The following is a 17,072-nucleotide window of genomic DNA, read 5'->3' as shown; positions in this document are numbered from 1 at the left end:
ACCAATACATTGGCATTTTGTTTAGGAAGGCTTTCCATAGGGACCAAATAGAAAATATACTCGATACCTGCTATCCTACCCATATAATTTGAACATCCCGGCCGTATAGATTTTGTGGAAAAATATTACGAAATTAGCACTAAAACTGGATAACAGATAAAGGTTCCAACTTTAACCACATATATGACTCACGGAAATTATATTTTCCTTGTTAATGTTTCAATTATCACTATTTTTAGCACGTATAGAAAACGGGAAGTTTGTGACTGAATATCAAATACGATTATTTTGACGTTATGAAGAACAATATCATCAAGATAAATACAAAGTACTACATATTCAAAAAGACCATGACAATGTTTATATCATTTTAAAAACATATGAACAAAAATCTCATGAGAAAAGGGTGCATTTTCTAACTCAAAGCTGTATACCTTTACCACACTAAGTGATACTTTAATTTCTGTATGTAATTAGTACAGACACCGAAACTGGCAATAAGTAGTACTCATGCTATGTGAATTTTCCCTCATACAGTATAGCAGAGCCTATATTCTATTGAGATATGCATAGTGAATCAAGAATCGGTTTTTTCTGGAATTAACAACAATGACATTTCATCAACAGATAATTCATTACCCGTGACATGTTATAACGTTGAAAACATCTAAACATATATACCGATGCACCTGGTCCATGCTCCCAATATTTAGTGGAGTCCGAGTTGCTCATTAACTTTTGTTACTTTGTGTGTATGATTTTAATTACTTAATGTTCTTTAAAGACATTGCTTAGTGAGAATGATACAAGTCGTGAAACATCTCTAAGTGTTAGAGAGGCTGCAAATAAACAAGCAATTTCCGACGGCCAGGGTTTCCAACGTTGTAGCTGCACGACAAAATGCAACACAAATAGATGTAAATACAGGAAAATGGGAAAGTTATGTGACAGCAGATGCCATTCTTCCAGAACATGTGACAATAAGTGACAAAAGCACTAGCCTTATATATTTCTGTATTATAATGTAAATGTGTTCAATTGTCAATTATTTAATTTCATGAGCTTTGGTTTATTTTAAAAGGCCAAAATTAAAGAAAAAAATATGCACCAGGCAATAGGCTTAATGCCTGCCTCTTTTTTCTTCAGTCATTAGGCTTATTTCTTTAACCTTAAAGCCTAACACATTTCAGTCAATAAGGTTACTGACTAGTCAATAGCTTATTGCCTAGGCGTTAGGCTTAATGCCTGATTTTGCTTATTGCCGCTAACAGATATAACTATAAGCTTGTTTTATTACCTGGTTTTGTAGGACTAGAACTAGATTTGTCATAATCGGTAGTCTATGTTTGAATGTCATCATTTTACCTATTACTAACCTCTTTCTTGTGTTCTTCGTTAAACTATGACAGAACAATATACAAGTGGTCAGTAAAACCCGAAGGCACCCGAACCGACTGTTGTTCCAATAAAGCTTGCCGGCTTGCATAAATCGATACCTTCATCATCTACAATGTATCTATGAAGACAAATATAATACTACGTTTGGGTTGTTTATTATAAATCTAGATATATCTTAATTAAACTGAACTAAAATAACAATAAAAATGTATTGTAAGTTCAAGAAAAAAATCACAAAAAATTGAAATTGTAAGATACAAACAAATACATTGAAGAGGAATCTGTTTTGAAGGTGATCAATTAAAATGGATGTCATCATTTACGTTGTGGTTGTATTATTAACAATAAAAACTTGACGAAATATTAAATTATGTCATATAATCGATTGAAGAACCATTCCAAAACATTATTACAGACATACATATTCACTGTTACGCTAACGAAAAAGGATTCATTGAGTTGTAGAGTTGTATTAAGACTGGTTTGTCTGCCCATCGTTTTTAATGTACGTGCATGTTTAACCTTGTTACGAGCTTTCATCATTTAAACTTCTGCTGTACGCCTAAAAGGTTACAGCTAATCATAATATCATGACTGATAGAGCCGACCAGTGTAAGCCCTCAGCCAAGATATCATTCAGATTTACTAGTAACAGAAAAAAAATAAAGTACAGGAGCTTATCTGACTACAGCATATTAACAAAGGAAATGTAGTCTTTTTCAATTCCAATAATAGGTTTGTTTTATCTTCTTTTTACCGAAAAAAAATTGTCAATTCTGGTAATACATGTAGATGAGAATTTTGGCATGGACTTAGCCTGAAATACCTCAAAAAATAATATTGCTTTAAGTGACTGATTATGCAATAAATTTTAGAACTGCCGAAGAACAATTCGCTGACAGTATAAATTTACATCTTTATTTTGTTGTTTAAAGAATCAATGTGCACTGTATGCAGTGGTGACCACATCATGCACATTTGTTACATGTATGTGTAATCTCATGTATACAAAATTTAATACTGTACATGAAGAAATATTGATACAATCAGACAACTAAAATTAAAATCATAATCCAACATCAGATCTTTTCATGGATTATCATGTTAAAACCTTGCAACTGCAATCTTTCTAAATCGCTCGATGGAATTAAATGAAATTGTATATGAACGTTAGGCATCATTTTTGTTAATGTCCATGAAGGCATATTGTTATTGTAGGAGGACTTGAAAGGGAGATAATGTGATAAATTAATATTTTACTTTATTTGAAACCGGAGGTGAGCAAGTGTTATTTTTATTGTACTCTGATTTTAAGCGTAAATAATAATTTAATTTTCAAACTTTGAAATTTTAAGAAAAATAAATAAATATAGAGTAGCTGTGAGCAAATTGGTGCAGGTAATATATCGAAATAATGTGTTGTCTTGCACGTTTGGTTCCACTTGATATTTTTTTCTCCTTGGAAATTTTACATCTTGATCTATTTTGATGTTTTTAATTAGTTTTATCGAATATGTACTAAGTAATTTTAATCACAATTTGTCCATGTAACTACAAAAATACAAAAGTTAAAGCAAATTTAGAAGATGCTCAACTCAAGATCATGAGATGTACTAGTACCTACTTTGTGCATATGATATGATTGTGACACAGGTACAGACATATATGATTCTTTGTTTTTTACAATACTTGTAGTTATTTAGCATGTACATATATGTTATGTGTTGCTTAATGAGATATGTATAAGTAATGCATTAATTTACATTCAATATTAAAGTGTTTTGTATTTGGAAGTTCTTATTTAATATTCTGAGCTCCAATTTAAATAATAGTCTTATTGGTTTTACCCCATACCCTTTTATTTCTATGTACATAAATAAGGATGATAATTTTATACAATATATTCTTATTTTCCACTTTACTGGTATAGAAAAAACCTTCTTTTCTGAAGGTCTCTGTATCTGCAAGAACGATTTTTGGATATTTCCCCGTGAAGATGTTAAAACGATCTTGCCCTTGACTGTTAGTCATTACATTATTGTAAATTGGTGGTTTGGGTGCTTGCATTTTTCTTCCTCCCCGTCATCTTTTTTTTCTTCCTGCCACTCATTTTCGTTAAAATTGTCAATGGCTGTTTTGTCCTCAGTATTATGGTAAGGGTAAAAATGCAGAAATTTATTGCTGATTATTATGAATCTATTGTGAGTAAACGAATTGTAAATTAGTAGATAAAAAGTGGGTTTTAACAATGAAATTGGTAATTAAAAGGTTGATATCCTGTAGTAATCTTCAATTTTCTCTTATGCAGGTGATGCACTGACTTGCCTTTTTTGAATTTTTTATTTCTTTTTGAGTATAGTCAGGGTTTTACAAAGACTCATACATCACCACCTGACTGAGATGTAACAGAGTATTCACAAGAGATCAACTTTAATATATGCTTCTAATTTTATGTTTTAACCCTGATAAGTTTGGAAGTCTCTCCTCAAGTTTGCATTTAAATATATAGTTCTTTGTAACAGTCAATAGAAGATCCAATAAAAGTCCTTCTGGAGGATCACCCAAAAGGAAAACATTTTTTTTTCAAAACCAAGCCAGCAAAAAAAAATCTTTGCAGACAGTAATAAACATTTTGCAAAAAAGAAAAGGTGATTGCACAATCAAATAATAAATGTTTAATGTTACAAAAATAACATCCATCACTTTTTAATGTGAATTTTGTACAAAAATACATTTGTAGGAACAACTCTGTGTAAAAATTTATATTGGAAATTATTCAAATAAACATTTCTACAACACTTCTTATTGAGTACAAATAGTGTGTTGCATTCTGGGATATCAACATTAAATTCATTTTCCCACTTACAGAACTTTTCATAGCTGTTCTTTTAGTTGTGTATAAACAAATTTCACTTTCTTGCAATAAACAGCTTCATATCACAAATCATACGTTATGCCAGAGCTGGCCGAAACTAAGCAGATTTTTTGTATCGCGCTACAACTCTAACAAATAGGCTTCTTGAACAGGGTTATGTTGCTACAAGATTGAAGTCATCACTACAGAAGTTTTATGGTCGTCATCATGAATTCGTTATGGATCGTTATGGTGTATCCATCAACACCATGAAAACTGATTTATTCAACGGTTCATAGTTTTCCTTTCCTCGTTTGTCTACCCCGGACTTGAATTTTTATGAGCAATTCGGTGGGTGTTTCTAGAAAAGCAGACGACGCTTACCATACCGGTGTACCTGGTCCATGCTCCCAGTTTTTAGTGAAGTCCGAGTTGCTCATTTACTTTTGTAACTTTGTATGTATGATTTTAGTTACTTTATGTTCTTTGTTGTGTATGTCTGTTTTCCATGTCTGGTCATTGTCCCTGGATTACATTCCTTTGATTACCGCTATAACCGTGGTTCCCTTGATTACTCTTTCACAACAAATCAATATTATACAAACGTCTCAGAATGTGACGACTCTATTCGCTACACTGCTCCATCGGATCAAATTTATACAGGGAAGATATATAAACATATAGAAACGTATAGGATGGGGTCTACTTGCATTGAATTAGGTATTGAAATTTAAATAGGTTAATCTTTTCTCCAAGTCAACTGGCTATTAATAGGTATTCCCCGTTCCATTATCAAATATGGAGAGTTCTTGTGTTCTTTCTATATGTACAGAATTCGATACAAAGCTCCCACTTCATATTCCCTTATGTCCCTACCCTCAATTGTCTTGTTATATTTCTTAATTTTAAATCTCATTCACATTCTCCTTAACAAAAAAAGGAGAATTACTGTGGATTATACGTGTTACGGAATAAATGTATTATGATTTTTACTTTATTCATCATTTGACTAATCAATGTCGTCATTCATATATATTAAAAAATATTACAGGAATTGAAAATAAGAATATATATAATATGAATAAGAAACTTAGTTTATAGGTATGCAAAGTACTTTTAACATTATACGTGTAAATTGATGTAATGAGTGTTTGTATTCAGATCTTCACTAAGTTCGTCATAGCTGTTTGTATCATATTCTTCAAACGTGTCTCCTACCAGAGATTGGTATGAAGTAAGAACGTTCACATTTATATTGATATAACTATTCCCTGTTTTATTGCTTGATTTTGTGGTGTTAGAACTAGATTCGTCATTATCTGCAGTGTCTGTATGAATGTCCTCATGACGAATTCCTGCGGATATAGGAACTAGATAGTCGTTCAATCTATTACTGACACCAAGTTGTCTATGTACCGGTTGACTGATACTAGATACAAGTGAAGTTTCAGGTCTTCTATTGAATTGTTCAACGTTTTGACGCCCAGATGGCATGGTATGGAGAGCAAATTCATCAATTTCCTCATAGGCAGCATCGGTGTTACTGTTAAAATTTGCCGAAATTACTTGCCTTTTAGTTTTGTTCTTGATAAATCTGTGACAAAATAGTAGGCAGACTGTTAGTAAAACCAAGAGGAGGCCCGAACCAATTATTGTCCCAATAAGGCTTGCTGGCTTGCACAAATCGATACCGTCATCATCTGCAATGTATTTTAAAGAAAATAAGTGTTAATATTATTAATCTCGGATTGTTTATTATTATCAACCTAAATGAGTTAAATGTGAAGATACGCATAAAGTGTTCAATTAATGGAAATGGCAATTGTGACATATAAGGGTTTTCGTCAAAGCACTACAAGGGAGTTGTACATACAAGCCAATAAATTGATGATGCATTATTAATTAAATGTGATCGAAAAAAATCAAAATCCGTCCTTAGCGTTGTTTTTCAACATTGACTCCAACAGATTTTTAATATTACAGGAACTAAATAGTTCTATGTGGTATTAAAAATTCCAAAGCATGCAACATTCTTATAACCGACCCTTACTTCTCCAGTTCCCTTACAAACAAAACCTTCCATACAAGAAGTCATGATGACTTAAGTTGCAAATCAACAAACTTAATATATGGATTAGAATGCAACTTATGTGGTTTAATATATGTCGGAGAAACGCAAGAACGATTAAATAAAAGAATGTGCGGTCATCGTTCCGGAATTAAAACCACCAAATTCCCGACAATTTATCAACACTGTAATCAACAAGATCATTCAATCCTCTCCATGAAAGTTCGTATTTTAGAAAAAAAATTACCATCCTACGAACAGTCCCGTTCTAAGTAAAAACTATCGTATGGAAAGAGAGGAGTGCTGGATACGCAGACTAGGTACTGCAATACCTTACGAGTGCAATGACAACATCAAAAGTATAGGAAACCTTTCAAGCCAATATAACAATAACATAAATGTGATGAATTTATTTGACAAAAATCCAAGACGGGAAAGGAGTCATGGCCATCGCCACTATACCTCACCTAAGTTACATGATGTCTCCATAGATGGTCTCCTTCCTTTCATACAAAAACCTCTTGGACTTCATCACATTGGAACCAAACTTTATTCTATACCTCTCACTCTACTACCCTCCATTTACAAACCAAGTCTTGACACTCCTGACCCCACCTCATCATTATACAGACTTGTTGCCATCATTTTGGATATTGGTTTCCACAGACTCTTCAAACCAGTTTGTGTGAAAAGTCAAGATGAAGAAAAACGATTATTTCTTCCACTACTGTTTGTCAACAAAGGTATAGATGCAATTAATTTGGCTAACATCCTCCATCACAAAGACGTTACCAACAAAATTCCCCCATATTTCAAAGACAAATCCATACCAATTATTTCATATTCCTATACTTCACCCATCGCATCCAAAATTTTCAATTATAAAAGGCTATTGCGGAACCTCGATATTGAGGACTTCAAGGCTAAACCACCTGACTGTTCTTGCAAAACCTCTCCATTCAAATATGGTCCTTCTGGTCACGTCGTTACGGGAGATTTAACCATTATCGAAAACAAATCTCTGCGTAATATCCTTTCTAAAGTTCCCAAGTACCGTGAACCACGCTCCATAAATTGGAATTATAACTTGAGAGTTCTTATGGATGCCGTCGAGGACTATGCAAGAAAATGGATAAAACGAGAACAAGAAGACATTGATTCCCTGTCAGAGTGGTTGAAGGCCGTGAGGTCTTTAATTTTGAAATGAATGAGTTTTAAGTAGGTCAATGAGTGCCAAGGCTACATCAGTTTTCAACGACCCCGATGTAGCAAAAACACTGTCTACTATGCATGACAAGTATGTTGTCGTACCAGCAGACAAAGCCCAAAACGACATTGTTTTTTTCTGCAAGACGTTTTATATCCAATGTTTATTATCAGAGGTAGACATAGAAAATAGTAGCAGTGATAGGACCTACACTTCTACCACTCTCTCCAAAGAAGAGATTGTGGAAAACCATAAATCTGTGCTATCATCTTTTGGTCTCTCTACCAAGGACGATGATTGTGATTTACCGTCTATGTACTGGATTCCTTAACTTCACAGGAATCCATACAAACAAAGTTTCATAGCTGGATCTGCAAAATGTACCACCAAACCTCTTTCAAAACTTTTAACTTCTATACTCACAACTGTCAAAGGGGGTCTACAGTCCTACCACGACACATGTGACTCCCGTAGTGGTATTAATTCATTGTGGATCTTGAAAAAAATCGAAAGATCTTTTGGAGACAATCGGTTCAAGACTATTATCCTTCAATCTCAGTTTCCGCTATATAGATGACGTATTATCCTAATTTAGGGGATTTGATACATTGCATCTACCCAAAAGAACTTGCAATAAAGGATACTACAGACACTGTGTAGTCAGCCTCATATCTTGACCTACACTTAGAAATCGATGGTAAAGGAAAACTATTGACCAAACTTTACGACAAACGTGATGACTTTTCATTCAGAACTGTTAACTTTCCTTTCCTCTGTGGCAACATCCCTTCGGCTTCTGCGTATGGAGTGTTCATATCACAACTCATACGTTATGCCAGAGCTTGCCGAAACTAAGCAGACTTTTTGTACCGCGCTACAACTCTAACAAATAGGCTTCTGGAACAGGGTTATGTTGCTACAAGATTGAAGTCATCACTACAGAAGTTTTATGGTCGTCATCATGAACTTGTGGATCGTTATGGTGTATCCATCAGCACCATGACAACTGATGTATTCAACGGGTCATAGTTTTCCTTGCCTCGTTTGTCTACCCCGGACTTAACTTTTTATGAGCAATTCGGCGGGTGTTTCTAGAAAACCAGAGGACGCTTACCCTACCGGTGCACCTGGTCCATGCTCCCAGTTTTTAGTGGAGTCCGAGTTCCTCATTTACTTTTGTTACTTTGCATGTATGATTTTAGTTTTATGACTTTATGTTCTTTGTTGTGTATGTCTGTTTTCCATGTCTGGTCTTTGTCCCTGGATTACATTCTTTTGATTACCGCTATAACCGTGGTTCCCTTGATTACTCTTTCTAATTAAGTACAAATTTTACAATGCTTATCTTTACGATATCGCCTCTATCATGGTCCTAGTTATTGCACCAATACACTTGCATGATCAGTTTTAACATAGGAAAGTTGTGGTATTAACTGTTGAAACTGCAAATATTCAAAAAATGTCACCGACAAAGTATTGATTAATAATCCATATCCGCATTGAGGTAAGCGTTTCCGAGTTTTGCATTGTGCGATTATCCATTGTATGTACAAAATCCTACTAACCTGGCAATGCTTTACCTAATGAACACCTTTCTGAAGCTTTACTTCTGCCAATTTTGTTGATGGAATATAAACGCACACAATATTTTCTGTCAGGTTCAAGTTCGAGTATCATGTATACAAGTAAATCGTTATGTGTATCTTGTAAACTGGTAGCATGGGTCCAATTGTAATCATCTTGTTTTCTATATTCCACCACAAACTGTTGATGATACCCACCGTTGAATTCTCGTTTAAAAACTACCGTCATGTTTCGTCCTTGAACAAAAATGCTTTCAATCGTAGGAGCAAGTGGTAGTCCTGTAGAAAGAACGTTGGTTTAAATGACAAAAATCTACAATGCCGCGAAATTCAGAAAAGCATCTGCATCATATCAACAATTAGCCTAGTTGTCGATAATTTCGCTATATGTACGATTTTTATTTATTATCTTACATTTATGACTGATAGAGCACATATGAAATTCAGATGTTTTTGTTACTTTTCGGCCTATGTAGAATGTGTATTTAGCTGACGAATCTCTTCAAGTTATAGAAATTCTTCTATTTTTTTTTTCATATTGACCATTTGGCAAAGCATAACGCTTAATCGCCATCTACTTAAGCTTTAAAATGTAACCGAAATACCTACAACACATTTATTATGTGGGATAAAGGATCAAATTAACAATACATGTCCCAACAAATCAATATTATACAACGTCTCAACGACTCTATGCGCTATATTGCTCCAGCGGATCAAATTGATACAGGGAAGATAATGTATGGAAGTTTCTGAAAAATTCCCAAAGATGACAAAACTGTCAAATTTGCAAAGCACATTTGGCTGTACCTTGACACGATGTATGATAGTACAGCATTTTGCATCTTGGTGTTATGTTGTAGGATAGAGGATCCAATTAACCATACCTGTCACAACAAATCAATATTATACAAAGTCTCAGAATGAGACTCTGCTACACTTCTCCTTCAGATCATTGATTTGTTGTGACATGTATCGTTGATTTGACCCGTTATTATTTTCTGATTTTTTTCGGAATTGTCCCCGAAAGTACCGTAACTAACCTGCGCGTGAATGCATGAAAAACAATAAACAATAAAGCACAAAAGAAGACTCTATGACATAAGACAATATGAAAGTGTGCGCTCAGGTCGTACGAACTTAAAATCACTAATTTGCCCTTTAATATCTTAAAAATGTTAAGACATCCTAGTTACCTGATAAATCTGTAATTATTGAACACTCTTCTGTAATATTACTTCTGCCCATATCGTTTACGGAATATAATCGAACACAATAGTTTGTGTCATATTCAAGATCGAGTATTCTGTATGAGTTTAAGTCTTTCAATGTGTCATCCAGAATGGTGGCCTGGGTCCAATATTGAGCATTGTCTTTTCTATATTCTATTACAAATTGTTGATGCATTCCACCATCAAAGTTTCGCTGGAAGAAGACGTTGATAGTTCTTCCCTCCACGACAGCACTTTCAATGGTAGGGACGTGGGGACATTCTGTGTGAATAAAACGTTTTTGGCGGAGAAAGACATGTTTATCCTGCCGGATATAATGATGTAACTTCCTTACATTGCCAGTGATTTAGGGTTTTTTGTGCTAGTGTTTTCCTCATTTGCAGTTTTAATATTCAATTTATTTTATTCGGTTCGCTTTATTGTCTATGGAGATCGATTGTGTTGCCTGATTTCACATCCAGGCCATGTTTGGATTTTACGCTTCGATATCTTTTTCGATAAGTGTACAACAAGGAGCATATTCTGAGATTTATGTTTTTTTATCGGTGTGTTTTTCCATAAAAATGGCTTCATTGGAGGTTTCATAAACACTTTATATCACGGCTCACGAAAACCACACAACTGTCATTTAGTTATATTATCTGATGGAAATCTTAGCACACTCACATCTGGAATGGAAAGTGCCCCGACCAATTCAACTAAAAGTACCCAATCACACGTTCAATCTGCAGACCATCTATTCCAGTACAAACATTCTGACTATTTTAAAATTATCAAACCATGTTCCATCACTTTAAACGATATACTTGACTACAACGATGACGAACCACATTGTACCATATAAAAATGTGGTATTAACAATTGCAAAACATGCAACATTCTTAAAATCGACCCTTACTTCTCCAGTTCCCTTACAAACAAAACCTTCCATACAAGAAATCACGATGACTTAATCAACAAACTTAATATATGGATTAGAATGCAACTTATGTGGTTTAATATATGTCGGAGAAACGCAAGAACGATTACATAAAAGAATGTGCGGTCATCGTTCCGGAATTAACACCACCAAATTCCCGACAGTTCATCAACACTTTAATCAACAAGATCATTCAATCCTCTCCATGAAAGTTCGTATCTTAGAAAAAAAATTACCATCCTACGAACTAATGACCAAACTTTACGACAAACGTGATGACTTTTCATTCAGAATTATCAACTTTCCTTTCATCTGCAGCAACATCCCTTCGGAACCTTTGTATGGAGTGTTCATATCACAACTCATACGTTATGCCAGAGCTTGCCAAAACTACGCTGTCTTTTTGTATCGCGCTACAACTCTAACAAATAGGCTTCAGGAACAGGGTTATGTTGCTGCAAGATTGAAGTCATCACTACAGAAGTTTTATGGTCGTCATCATGAACTCGTGGATCGTTATGGTGTATACATCTGCAATATGAAAACTGATTTATTCAACGGGTCATAGTGTTCCTTTCCTCGTTTGTCTGCCCCGGACTTGACTGTTTATGAGCAACTCGGTGGGTGTTTCTAGAAAAGCAGACGACGCTTACCCTACCGGTGCACCTGGTCCTTGCTCCCAGTTTTTAGTGGAGTCCGAGTTGCTCATTTACTTTTGTTACTGTGTATGTATGATTTTAGTTAATTTGTGTTCTTTGTTGTGTATGTCTGTTTTCCATGTCTGGTCTTTGTCCCTGGATTACATTCGTTTTATTACCGCTATATCCTTGGTTCCCTTGATTACTCTTTGACATCTGATACTTAACTATTTATATTTATTGCCTAGATATTACTTACTAGAACTCTAACTTATTGATTATTATGTATATATATATATCAAATATTTGGTTCATGAAGTTTTTAATATAAAATACATTTGTCATATGCTCATTTTATAATTTTTGTATTACTCTTAACCAAAAAAATATTTATTTTGTTTTGCAAGATACACATTTTCTATGTTACTGTTAACCTTACCGTTGGCTTTTAAAGTTATGTTACAGTCTGTGTATCCTTTATCATTACCGATCTGGAAAGTATAATTTGTAAAATCTTTTTCTTCTAACCGGTTTATCTGCAAACTTATCCTGTATCCCTTGACAGAGACATTCCTCTCAAACTTATCCTGTATCCCTTGACAGAGACATTCCTCTCGTAAACGGAAATTTTCACATCGGTATATTCTTTATATATTTGCCGCGTCTGCCCAACACCAGTATCAATCAGACAATCAGTCCTATAAACGGCTTTCAGGAGTATGGGTGAAATGCTATGAATAAAGACATCTATTGTCTTTGACTCATTGTACCTTCCAAACTGCGTTATTTGGCTGTTTGGCAGTATTTCCGGGATACCTTAAAATAAAGACTGCAATGTTTGAAAGAGAAAGAAAGAGTTTAGACTTTATAGATACTAAAACAATATGACTCTGCTACGTATGAATTGTTAACCTAATAACATTGTCTCATCTATCAGATAAACGGTTTTATATTTATTTCTAACTAAGTGCATTTGTCATAGTGTAAATGCAGATGAATTATGATTTTTTTTTAAAAAACATAAATGTCTTACCGTGTAACTGAACGGACACATTTCCCGTTTTAATTGAATTTCCCGTAGAATCCAACATTCCATTAGTTGCCTCACACATATAAATGCCATTAAGCATGTATCGGTAGTAGGAAGAATTTAGAATGAGTGATTCTGAACCATTGAATGATCTTATAAATTCTCCTTGTTCAGTGTAGTGTTTCCACGACAAGATGGTCGAGGTATTTGGTTCTCCTTTGGCAATATAGTGTAAGGAAAAGTTCTCCTGTTTAACGACCACAACTGGAGGATCTGAAAAAAATAGAATAATAGAACCAGAATTATATATGTTTATTTGTTTGTTTGTTTTTGTTTTTGTCTGTTTGTGTTTGTTTTCTTTGTTTGTTTGTTTGTTTGTTTTTTTGTTTGTTTTCATTTATTCGTACAATGAAATAACTGTCAACTCATTAAATATATCCTTAAGATATGCAATACGTCTTAATACAATGAAGTTTACGTACACAGGACTTTGACTGTTGTGGTTACTTTCGCTTCTCCCATTTCATTCTGAGCTATACATGTGTATGTTCCCCTGTCTTGGCGTATACCACTTAATCTCAATCTACAGTTTGACATAGCTTTACATGATACCTGAACAATTCCGTCCCCGACTTTTGTGATATAAAGTAGTTTTACATGCGGGTTACCGTCAGCCAAACAGTTAAGTTCGAAGTCATGTCCTTCTATTACTACAGTACGTGTGTGTGTAAAGTGTACGACAGGACGATCTAAAGAAATAGAAAAAGGAAAACAGGAAAAGCATAGTAAGAAAACATGTGATTGTTCCTTGAAAAAGTTGCATAGGCAAATATTTATATTTGTTGATTTGGAAGATTTTACTAATTTTAACATTCGACTTAACTGCATTGGTTTGTCTTACTGATCAGGAAAATAGTAAAGGGAAAATGATTCTAAGTACAAAATGTAGTAGAATGCATAATGGTAAAATTATGTTGTATTAATATTTCATATAAAAATATAATATTTATCACAATAGAAACATAATTTAAAAAAGATATGTTTGCATAAATGATTTTAAATGATAAAACATTCAAAACTGGAACATACTAACATTTTATATCAAGAGTCACCGCTTTTTCAAAGGGTACATCTACATCTTTAACCTGAACTACACATGTAAAAGTCTTGTTATGATCTTCTCGCCTTGCCACAAATGGGTACGGTAGTTCCCTTATCTTCCCTGTTTTGATGACAGAACCATATATGTACCAGGATATATTGTATATCACAACAACTGGATTTACTGAACACACAAGTTCTAAAGATTCATTCATAGTTCCATTGATTTTACCATCTACCATATTATATATCTGTAGAATGGATGGATTTCCTGCAAACACAAACAAAGTTTTGAAAAGAACATTGTGTTATGAACATGTTTAATGATTTTAATGTTTATTCGAAAATGTGTATCAACTACAAGAACCAAATAAACGTGACTTCTAAAAAACTTCTATACGCAGACATGGCATCAAAGTATCATTGAAGTTAAATAACTCTTCACAATTTGAATTTTACCAATTCAATTAATTTCCTATCACTTGGTAAACACCATTAATTACCTCGATTTTTTAAAGCATTTTGAAGGAACATTTTGCGTTAAATATGAATGATATCCAAGTATCATATAATTAAAATTAGGGCAAAGAATGCTATTTACTATTACTAGTGTGTAAGGTGTTGTTGTTTGACTGATTAAACTAACTCAAATCAGCATTCTACCATTTTATTTTCAATCAATGCTTTTTTAACATTCCCTTAGCAATTTTGTTTTAACTTTCGTTCGAAATACCTTTTAAGCAGTGCTGAGTAAACACTCAATGGATGCAAATATGCCTGTGCATGCTAAAGTTTGAGCTTTATATTAGGATAAACATTAAAAAATGTTGACAATAACTTTATACATGAGAAAAAAGCTTTTGTCATACACTTTCTACATGGCTTACCATCATGCAAACACATTTCGATTCATTGAATAAATAATAGCTAGGGACTAAATTGACTTAGTATTTCCTTTAGTGTTGTTGATGTACAATGTCTAACAATATATACTTGAAATATACAAAAACGTTACAATAAAGATACATGTATAAGACAGTGACAAAGTAATCGTTACACATAGTTGTATTATTTGTAACAATACTAAGTATACTGTCAGCATACTGTTTTTTTTCTCAGGTCATAGCTATCGTTATTTAAAATACCTGAAAAAAATTGTAGTGGCTTTATGAAGTGAGTCTTTCGTTGTTTTTCTAATTGGTGGATGACTCTCTAATTGGCAATCATACCACATCTGCTATTTATAGCAGGTGCTCTGTAAGGGTTGGCATGCACTCCGCCGCCAACGGCACCAATTAAATTGTAATTAAGGGTTGTCAATACGGTAATCTTACTGAAGACAGTTGTTTGTATTTGTTCGTTAGAAATTTCAAATCGTTTGGTCAATCACATTGTGATAACTTGTGTAGTGATAGTTGTTTTATGCTTAACCTACCCCTTTGTTAGAAGATTATTTGATAATAATCTTTTAAGCAAGGGTAAGTTAAGTAAGCATTTCTGTGTATACATCATATATACTACAAAAATGGGTCAACTGTGATATATATATACTCTGAGACTACGAATGGTATCTTTTATCATCAAAAGGGAGAGTTTCGATTGTGAACGTACTACATCATATATGTATTGGATAAGATCTCGATACAGATATGTAGAGAACAAGTTGATTCTTTTCTTTCCTTACTGTTCATTTTTGGTAAATCAATCGTGGGTACATGTACCAAAGAGATTTTTACTCTCTCTAACCGACCGTTCACAATATTTGTCATTTATATCATGACCAATAATGGCGTCCACAAAGAGTTGTGCACGTAAGATGTTAAAAACATACCTTTAAATATAAGTTGATACATTTTGTAGGTTTTAACACCATTTCCAAGTCCGTAGCATTTATAAACCCCTTCGTTCTGTATTGCCGCATTGTATATTTGTAAATCATAACGGTTTGTTCTTTGTCTGATGTCTTTATTATACTTTAGTCCAATTAGCCTCGTTAGATTTGGATTCTTCTTTAAACCATCAAAATAAGGCATAAGCGTACTGTATCCTTTCGTGCTAAGATCTGGTCCGATCCATGCAGCACTGGAGATATTGTAGACTGAACAAGGCAGTGTAATGTTTTCACCAACATCAACGTATACTGATTAAGGATATCCGAAGCTGTTTACTAGAATTAGTATAAAAACTCGTTTCTCATAAAATTTGGAAATGCTAAAAATTGGATTTTGCTATATTTTTAGTGCAATAATTTAAATATATATCGCATTTATAAATATCACCCCATCTATATCAATAATTTGCGTTACTTTGGAACTATTCACAAAGTTTGTTGTCCTAGGATTTTAAGAACTGTACTTTAACGATAACTTTGTTTAAATGATTACTTTAAAACCTAAGCTTTTATTCATCCTATGCCCATTTTATTAAAAGATTGATATTGTTTTATAATTGTACTTACAATAGATAATGCTGGCAATTAACAGAAAACAGAACTGTTTGAACAGAAAATCATTAACTGAAACACGCATCTCCAAAATACACCATTCAGCATTATGGGAAAATTAGAACAACAGTTTTTTTTCGTTCTGGCGGAAATTATATTTTCCTTGTTTTTGTTTTTTAATGCATTATTTTCAGCAATTATAGGAAACGGGAAGTTTGTGACTAAATGCAAATTCTCAGTATATATGACGTATTAATAGGACACCAAATATATAATGGTTATTAGAAATTAATATAGATTCTTAAAGGCCATAACACAGACAAAAATATTGTCTTGACTTCACATAGAAAGAATAAAAGGATGAAGCGGAAAAGAAACGGGGTTACTACAAGGCTCCGACGAATCCTTTTATTCCTTTTATGTGATTTATGTTGTCTTTGACTATATATCAAAAAGTTTTGTTTTTAAATAATATAGGTGTGGGCATTTTATACGGCCCATCTATACCCACAGAACTTGATATACAGGATATTACAAATATTTTAAAATTAGTCTCATATTTTTACATATTGTAAGTGATCGATGGAAAGCCGTAGGAG

At 33.6% G+C, this 17,072-nt stretch overlaps 1 protein-coding gene across 2 annotated transcripts; it reads right to left on the bottom strand.

Moving 5' to 3' along the window:
* Window positions 1-5,272: 5,272 nt before the first annotated feature.
* Window positions 5,273-16,606, bottom strand: LOC148598601 (cell adhesion molecule DSCAML1-like). Of its 2 annotated transcripts, none has more exons than XM_088561566.1 (7): window positions 16,489-16,606; window positions 15,862-16,197; window positions 14,023-14,301; window positions 13,412-13,678; window positions 12,933-13,202; window positions 9,093-9,389; window positions 5,273-5,952 (listed from the first exon to the last, which is right to left on the bottom strand). In XM_088561566.1, the coding sequence occupies exons 2-7, from the start codon at window positions 16,061-16,063 to the stop codon at window positions 5,375-5,377; spliced, it is 1,893 nt and encodes a 630-aa protein (XP_088417692.1). In that variant the 5' UTR covers window positions 16,064-16,197; window positions 16,489-16,606; the 3' UTR covers window positions 5,273-5,374. The 2 variants fall into 2 exon arrangements, with proteins under 2 accessions (XP_088417692.1, XP_088417693.1); XM_088561567.1 differs by having other exon boundaries at window positions 9,108-9,389.
* Window positions 16,607-17,072: the final 466 nt, after the last annotated feature.

Source organism: Perna viridis, chromosome 14 (genome assembly GCF_037379345.1).
Source record: "Perna viridis isolate PV_CMFRI_1.1 ecotype Kerala chromosome 14, ASM3737934v1, whole genome shotgun sequence".
Taxonomy (NCBI): Eukaryota; Metazoa; Mollusca; class Bivalvia; order Mytilida; family Mytilidae; genus Perna; species Perna viridis.
This window is presented reverse-complemented; position numbering and strand designations above follow the sequence as displayed.